At 35.3% G+C, this 7,988-nt stretch overlaps 1 protein-coding gene across 1 annotated transcript; it reads right to left on the bottom strand.

The window, feature by feature from the left end:
* Positions 1–433: 433 nt before the first annotated feature.
* Positions 434–6,998, bottom strand: LOC123534984 (uncharacterized). The gene is made up of 3 exons (XM_045317491.2): positions 6,827–6,998; positions 5,753–6,298; positions 434–614 (listed from the first exon to the last, which is right to left on the bottom strand). Exons 1-3 carry the CDS (start codon positions 6,970–6,972, stop codon positions 464–466), a joined length of 843 nt encoding a protein of 280 aa, XP_045173426.2. The 5' UTR covers positions 6,973–6,998; the 3' UTR covers positions 434–463.
* Between the last annotated feature and the right edge of the window lie 990 nt (positions 6,999–7,988).

Raw genomic sequence — 7,988 nt, 5'->3', positions numbered from 1 at the left:
ATCAGAGCCTAGCTTACAACATCTTGCAAATCTACCTCTAGCATTGACTTTTGATATTTACAATTCTTATGTCGTATTGTATCAGATAGCCGGTTAGCTCAGTCGGTAGGCCACTTGCTTTGTAAGCGAGGGGTCCCGGGTTCGAGTCCTGGAATAACTGCATATTTTTCTTACTCTTTGACAATCGAACAAGTCGCCTGATTGGATAACATAAAAATAGCAATAATGGAAATCCAAAATATACAGAAGACGAATGTGAATGGGTCGTTCTCAGATCTTCGTTTAGAAGATCAAGTACTTTAGTCAGATTGGAGCAAGGGGCATATAGAAACAACCTGCTGGAGTGAGTAACTTTCACTGTTAATGTAAAAAAAACTTATATAGAACAAACATAGGGACGGGAGCAAGTCTAGTTTGAGGAGATTATGCAAGCTCCATTTTCAACTGCATTTATTCAAGGTTATCAACCAACTATAGCGGTATGGTGACCGTTGCCTTGGAAACTGTTGTACAACTTTCCCAATGTGGTCAGGCTGGACGTATGGCTATGAAGAAGGCTTGCGGCCGTTGTTATATGACCGGAAGTAGTGATGCGAGCCTTATACCAAGAATATCTACAATAAAATTCATTGTAGAATAATGCATTGACACACAAATCTGTAACATGATTTTTCTCGCATTACAGCTTTATTATGCAAGATCAATTTTTTTAATGTCTTTGGAAATATCGATTTTATGGCCAAATGAATGTAAAATTATGGCTCATGCTTTTTTTCCAGATCTAACAGAATTGCTCCATGGGAATGTTTCTGAGATATCCTGATATAAAACAACCCGTCTACAAATATATAATTTTTTTTAAAATGAAATTTTGAATTTCACACTGGTTATTCGGGTACCTACTCGTGTGAGCGATACCGCCCTCGTGTGATTTATGTACATGTTGGTGAACAGGAAATTCACACCTATAACAGGTTATTATTCCGTATTTAACTGAAGATTTGAAAAGTTTTAGTATTGAATGTGTAAGATCATACCTTAACTATATCCATGTCAAATATCTATTTAATATAATCTGAATAACTGTGAAAAAATACGTTTCTTTTCGCGAAAATGAAGATATTTTAAGGCGAAGGTATATATTTTCACGATTGATGGTATTATTTCGGATTATATGAGAAAATTTTTGTTAGGAAAATGATAAGCAGTCATTCTATGTATTAGCCATTACATTCATTTCACAAAAACTGGAATCACAGTAAAATTAGATCGATTTTTTCGAAGACAGTGTGTAGAAAAAAAGATACCTCTGACGATGTACCATGGTACCATCCTCGTTGTTTCTGTCAATCGAGCGGATACCGTCCTCGTTATTGAAATGAGCATTACATTGACGCAGACCCATTTTTTAAGTTAGCGATAAAATGCAATGACCAGCCAAGATAAAGATAAAACTTTGGTCTTTTATACCCTCCAGCTACTGGAAGCAGCCTATCGGAGAAAAACTTCTCACATCGCTTCAAATTCGCTATCAACTTAGTATCATTAGATCCATCTACAGAGACACATTATTATGTGTATTTTCAATTGAATATTGCTTCCATACATTTTGTCTTGTTATTTAAGTTGTTATGGGGAATAAAATGTTCATAGCAAAAACAAAATTAAATTTGTTCAGAAATTCTATGATTTTTGTCAAATATTTTATTGCGATCGACCCATGTTTAGCTTCGTTTTGAGGAATAAAGCCAGTAATTCGGTCGAAAATGTGCTTCGTCAAGAGTAGTCGAAAGAAGTCAGTAGTAAACAGACCCTTATTTCTCCATGTTTTGTATTTCGAAAATTCGTATGGAACAAGTGCTTTAATCACACATTTTACTGCAAGAATACATATGCATGAAATGAGATGGTTTATGTTTATACACTCCACATTGCAATTTTTTGCAGATCGAAACCGAAAGTAGGGGTTTATTGTGCGGACATGGGCATATTTTAGAGTAGCAGACCACGACTGACATTTTACTAGGAACTATTACACTCCCTCTTTATTTTCATCGTTACTTTAAGTTATGATAGAACTTTCATGAAAAATAGGTGTTGGAAAAAATGATGTTCTATTAAGATAGGTAAAGAGGACATGAAGTTTAGTAGGTTTGCAGGTTTGTCGAACAATTCAAGCATCGGGGAATTTGCTTATCATCAAATTGTTGAAAATCAGAGCTAAAGGGGTGGGAAACGGAAAAAAGAAGAAGAAAACGACGAGAAATTGAAACTGGGTCCACCCTATGCTTGCTCTGGGTAACTTTTGTACATTATTTCAAAGTTATAACAGCTCGTCTGATACTTAAACTTTAACAAAGTACCATCTTACCTGTCTTGTCGTCTGTTACTAATTCTGTATTGCAAATGGTGATTATGAATCTAAGGAGTAAGTTAAAATATAAACAAACAAATCTGCTCTTATATTGTACCTTTGTATTGTGCCTTTGTAGATTACAAGAAAGCGTTTGATTCTGTCGATAGTATGTGTTTATGGAATAAATTGCTGCAGCATAACATTGATGGGAAAGTCTTTAAGGCTTAATATGCAATATATGATAAAGCCAAATCTTGTGTAAAGAGTAGCCAAGGCCTATCAAATTTCTTTATTAGCTCAACTGGTGTACGACAAGGTGAAAATTTATCACCGATCTTATTTTCTTGAATGATTTAGTCTCATGTATGTCTAATTTTTTTTTCAGGACTAGTGGAATTATCAAACAATGTAAAGGACCTGCTAAATGACGTTATTTCAGAAATGTTTTCAAGATATTTTTGTTACTTTATGCAGATGATACAGTGTTATTTGCAGAATCTGAAAATGATTTACAAACTGCATTAAATGTTATGTCAGAATATTGTTATATTTGGAAACTTACAGTTTATTCCAATAAAACTAAGGTTGTATTTTTTTTCACGTGTAAAAATGCGAAATAAGCCTACCTTTTATTATAATAATGCAGCACTTGAAGTAGTAGATGACTTCAGTTATGTAGGAATTTAATTTAACAACAATGGTTACTTCAATAAAATCTAAAATGTATTTGGTTGACCAAGCTAGAAAAATATGTATGCTCTGTTAAAAAAATGTAGGAAGTTGCAGCTTAGTATTGATTTACAGTTACATTTATTTGAGTCTGTGGTTCAACCAATATTATTGTATGGATCAGAGGTATTGGGTTATGGTGATGTTAGCATTGTTAAAAGTTTTCAGCTTAAAATTTTTTAAAACTGGTACTGAAGGTTAAAAAGTCAACACCTAATGTCATGTTTTTTTGGCGAGCTTGGTGTATTACCAATAGATGTTATAATTAGAAATAGAATATTGAACTACTGGTGTATAATTATTAATGGTAAACAAGAAAAGATAAACTGTATACTTTACAGGTTCATGTAGAGACTCCATCGGAAAATGTAAATTGTTGTTCTTGGATTTCATATGTAAAAGAACTTTTAGAACAACTTGGATTTGCTGAATACTGGTTGAATCAATCAGTAGTTTCACCAGTGTATTTTCGCAATATTGTACAACAGAGGATGAGGGCCAGTTTATTCAATCTTGGAGTGAAAAAAAACTGCAAATTTCCAGAAAATGTTTTTGTTACAGAATAACTATAACAACCTTTGAGTTTGAAAATCATTTTAAAGTTTTACCAATAAATCTTGCAATATCCATGTGTCATTTCCGATGTAGGAACAGTTTGTTACAAGTTGAAAGAGGGATATTTTTGAATATTGAGCTCAATAACAGGACTTGTTTTCTGTGTAATAATACATCTTTAAGAAATGAATTTCATTACATTATAGAATGTTCGTACTTAAATTTAGACAGAGTAAAATATATACCAAAATGACTTTCAACAGTCAAATGTAATGTCATTTCAACGTTTATTTCATAGTAATGATTGTACTCTTCTTTTTAAGTTAGCATTGTTTGTACAGAAAATACTTCATTTTTTTTTTTTGGGGGGGGGGGGGGGGGGGGGGAATAGGTTTTTGTCACAGGCAGTTATTTGCTGGCTAGTTAAAACACTGTTTTTAAACCTGGTTAATACTGAATGTACACCGTCTTCTGTCTTTTAGCTTACAAAATATTTGTATCACTACCGTTTTATTTTATGCAGGCCCTATAAGTGTTTGTTTTGTTAAATTTGTTGTTATTATAATACTGATGCCCGTATGGGTCCAGTTACAAAAGAAAATCTTGAAATCTTGAATCTGACAGATTTCCTCCCTTACATCTACCGTTTACAACCGCTGTGAGGAGTGTGTGAACAAAAATTAAAAGAGATTGGATCTGATAACCAGACTTCCATATCTGCTTCTGTTTCTTCTGTTAGTCACCTGTAAGACTCTTATACAGTAGTGTATATTGTATGCACTTGTAAATAAGTCGCATAATTAGCACGAACTTAATGGAGGGTTCACCTATAAATAGAGGCGAATATTACAAGATACGATAAAAGGCAGATTTATGAAGCCTACGAATATATGCCCAGAGAGATGGTCCGATTTCCCTTTCCGGAAGAAAAAAGATCTTAACATAAGCACTTCTGCACGATGCGTCGACAATTTTGGTCGCTTTCATAATGAAACTGAAGGAGAAAAAGAAAAATTCCAAAAAGGCAAGATGATATATAGAATGTGTAGAAAAGAGGGTGGGTGTGAGGGAAGATTTGATATTGGTGAAATACTGCTAACTCACTTCTTTACATCTTTAAAGTTAACATTCTAATCAAATAAATCTACTTAAGGTCGCGTTTCACATTTCCAGTTCTTATTTCTTTCCAGATCCTCAAAGCGTTTACCTTTAATTGCGTTCATTTAAGTGTACCGTATTGCGGAAGTAATCGCTGCGGGAAGTTTTATAAATGTTCATTGACATAACGAGGACGGCACCCATGTGCAAACGGGTAGGTATCATTGTTTATTTTCATCCATCGTCAGAGGTACCATCAAAAACAATGAAAGGATGCATATAATTTAAATTTTATCAACAAAAATAACTTGCAGGTACACGATCCATACGTTTTGTAGTTGAATATGCATAGTTCTACCAAGGAGAGTGGCAAATTCAGTTATCTCAACTTTGAACAAAGAAAAATACGTCTCAAAACGTCAAAATACATAAAGTTCGTGACATTTCTTCAAATTTTGTAGTCATATCAATATCATTGACGACTGATATTTTCACCAGTGCGAATTAATACATTTCCTCGGACGATTCTGTCTTTAAAATGTGCAACATGCTTAAATATGTGTCATACGTTGGCATTGTTTTTATATACCCTATACAACCTACATGTATATAAATCACACGAGGGCGGTATCGCTCACTTGAGTAGGTACCCGAATAACCAGTGTGAATTTGTTTATATTCTAAGTTGCTGAAATTTCCCATCAGTATCGTTTACGACGGTAAATTCAAACTAATCAAAATATTTGAACATTTAATAAGTTTTTTTATCACAACCCTCAGAGTTTTTTGAAATGATGTGTAACATGAACGGTATATTTAATGAGAAATAGAGGAAATATCTTGTTACGGAAAATGGTGGATTGATCAAACAGTAGAAGAATAATAAATTACCTGTCCAGTTTATTTATAGATTATACCGGAGCAGACTTGAGACCAGATAAAAATTCTGAAAGGTGACAAAGATTTTCAAAATCTTCATATATAGTGATATATTTTCAAACGACACGTACTGACCTGTATACAAAGTCAGCAGCCTCCAGCTGAGGTAGTAGCTCTTGCATGTACTTCAGTTGCTTATGAATGTCATGTGAATTTGGACAAGCAAATTCCGTCAACCATATCTTTTTACCATATTTATGGTAAAGATTCCGTAAATACGCCATTGTTGTGTCGCCGTGACAATGGTACGCGTGCGTGGCAAGATAATCTACACGGCAACCTTGACACAGCCTGAAAAACTCGTCGAACCAGTCAAATGAGTTACCGTAACATTTTGACTGGGTGGAGCATGGCGCTGCTGCGGGGCTGACTAGCGGTCTTCCATGGGAATGCTTCTCAATTTCCCGCCAATGTGTGACTGCTTGGGCAGCTGTTAAATTTGACTGGGAATGAAAATTTGGTTCATTGAAACCAAGAATGGCCCACGTATCGGACGGAACCCCTATAGTGTGACGTGGGTCATATCCCCAGGCCATAGGGATGTGATTGTACTTGTGAGACTCTATATTTGTACAATTTGTAAAGTGATGATAGTACCAGAAATTCATTTGCCAGTCATACCTGAAAATAAATAAACAATGTTATTTCACTTTTGCCAGTCACATCTTACAGCTACATGGAATGATTTAGCTTTAATTACGCAGAATATACTACAATTAGTACATACGACAAAACCGCCGTGTCAAACTGATCAAAATTTTCAGAATGCATGATTAATAATTTGTTTGTTTGTTTGTTTTGGGTTTAACGCCGTTTTTCAACAGTATTTCAGTCATGTAACGGCGGGCAGTTAACCTAACCAGTGTTCCTGGATTCTGTACCAGTACAAACCTGTTCTCCGCAAGTAACTGCCAACTTCCCCACATGAATTATCAGAGGTGGAGGACTAATGATTTCAGACACAATGTCGTTTATCAAATAGTCACGGAGAACATACGCCCCGCCCGAGGATCGAACTCGCGACCCCGCGGTCCGTAAACCAACGCTCTTACCTACTGAGCTAAGCGGGCGGGCTGCATGATTAATAAAGAGTGGTATGTAAGTACTGTATCATCGTTTTGTACAACACAAACTATACATGTTACCTACCACCAAGAAACATTATTCAGAGCTTTAAAGTCGTCGCAAAGAAATAACTTTGGGCTTAAGGCAATGCCCTTCTTTTGGGAGCCATATCCTGTTCCACAGAAAAATAATAAAAACACGACACAAACGAGTAGATATTTAGATTCCATTTTTTAATAAAATTTAAGAAAATGGGACAAAGATTCATGTATGTGCATATTGTAATGTATAGAACACCTTATCTCTATGTCTTCTATAGATAACAAGTTTAACATGAATACCTATGAATTAACTTTTATGTAGTTTATTGTTCGTGAAACAGTTTCTTCGACACTGAATACGATGGTAAACAAGCTACCTTTGTGCCACCTTCTCTCTGGAAAGTGCAGATGATACTTTTTAATTTAGTGTACACGTATCAGTAAACAGAAGCCAATATAACTCACTCAGTTCTGTTTAGTGGCTGCTTTCAAAAGTTTTCTTGTTCCTTTTCAAATTTTGCTTGCGTGAAAAGGAAAAACCACAACAGCTCGCGTAATGGAAGCGAGTGGATGATGATGATGATGCGTGCGGGTCTGTGGTTGTGAAAGAAGGAGTCGAGAGCATTTTGCTTTAGCTATATTGTACATAATGTAGTCAGGAGGTCAAGATAACCAGATCTTTGTCACATTTATCGGTGTTTGAATTATTTAAGTGTGTGTGTGTATGTGGTGGGGTGGGGGGGGGATATGGGATGGGGAGCGGGGACAACATTAGGCCGATCAGCCAAACCAACCCATAATTTCACATTTTTTCGACAACCCCAAAAAACGTTGGCAAATACTTGCGGAAAACAGGTTTGTACTGGTACAGCTGTCCGCCGTTACATAACTGAAATACTGTTGAAACGAACAAAAAAGTTAGGCTATAGCCTATACCACAATTTTCATTTTCAAGATCAGGAAGCATTTTCATTACCTAACATTAGGAACTAGGAGCACACAGATTCTGGTGACGGCATTTAGATATACTGCTAAAGAAAGTCATGTTATTAAAAAGGCTCTAATTTGGAAATGAAAGCTGATTTTAAATGATTTTGAGCTGTTGATGATGGAAAAGTAAATCATCTGTCAAAATAAGTTGAGTTAAGTATATTTCACCAAAGGTTTTGTTTAGATAAGTGCGCAACTGATGAATCCTGCTACAC

Source organism: Mercenaria mercenaria, chromosome 12, assembly GCF_021730395.1.
Source record: "Mercenaria mercenaria strain notata chromosome 12, MADL_Memer_1, whole genome shotgun sequence".
In the NCBI taxonomy this organism is placed as follows: domain Eukaryota; kingdom Metazoa; phylum Mollusca; class Bivalvia; order Venerida; family Veneridae; genus Mercenaria; species Mercenaria mercenaria.
The sequence above is the reverse complement of the archived record's forward strand: the minus strand, read 5'-3'. Positions and strand labels throughout refer to the sequence as shown.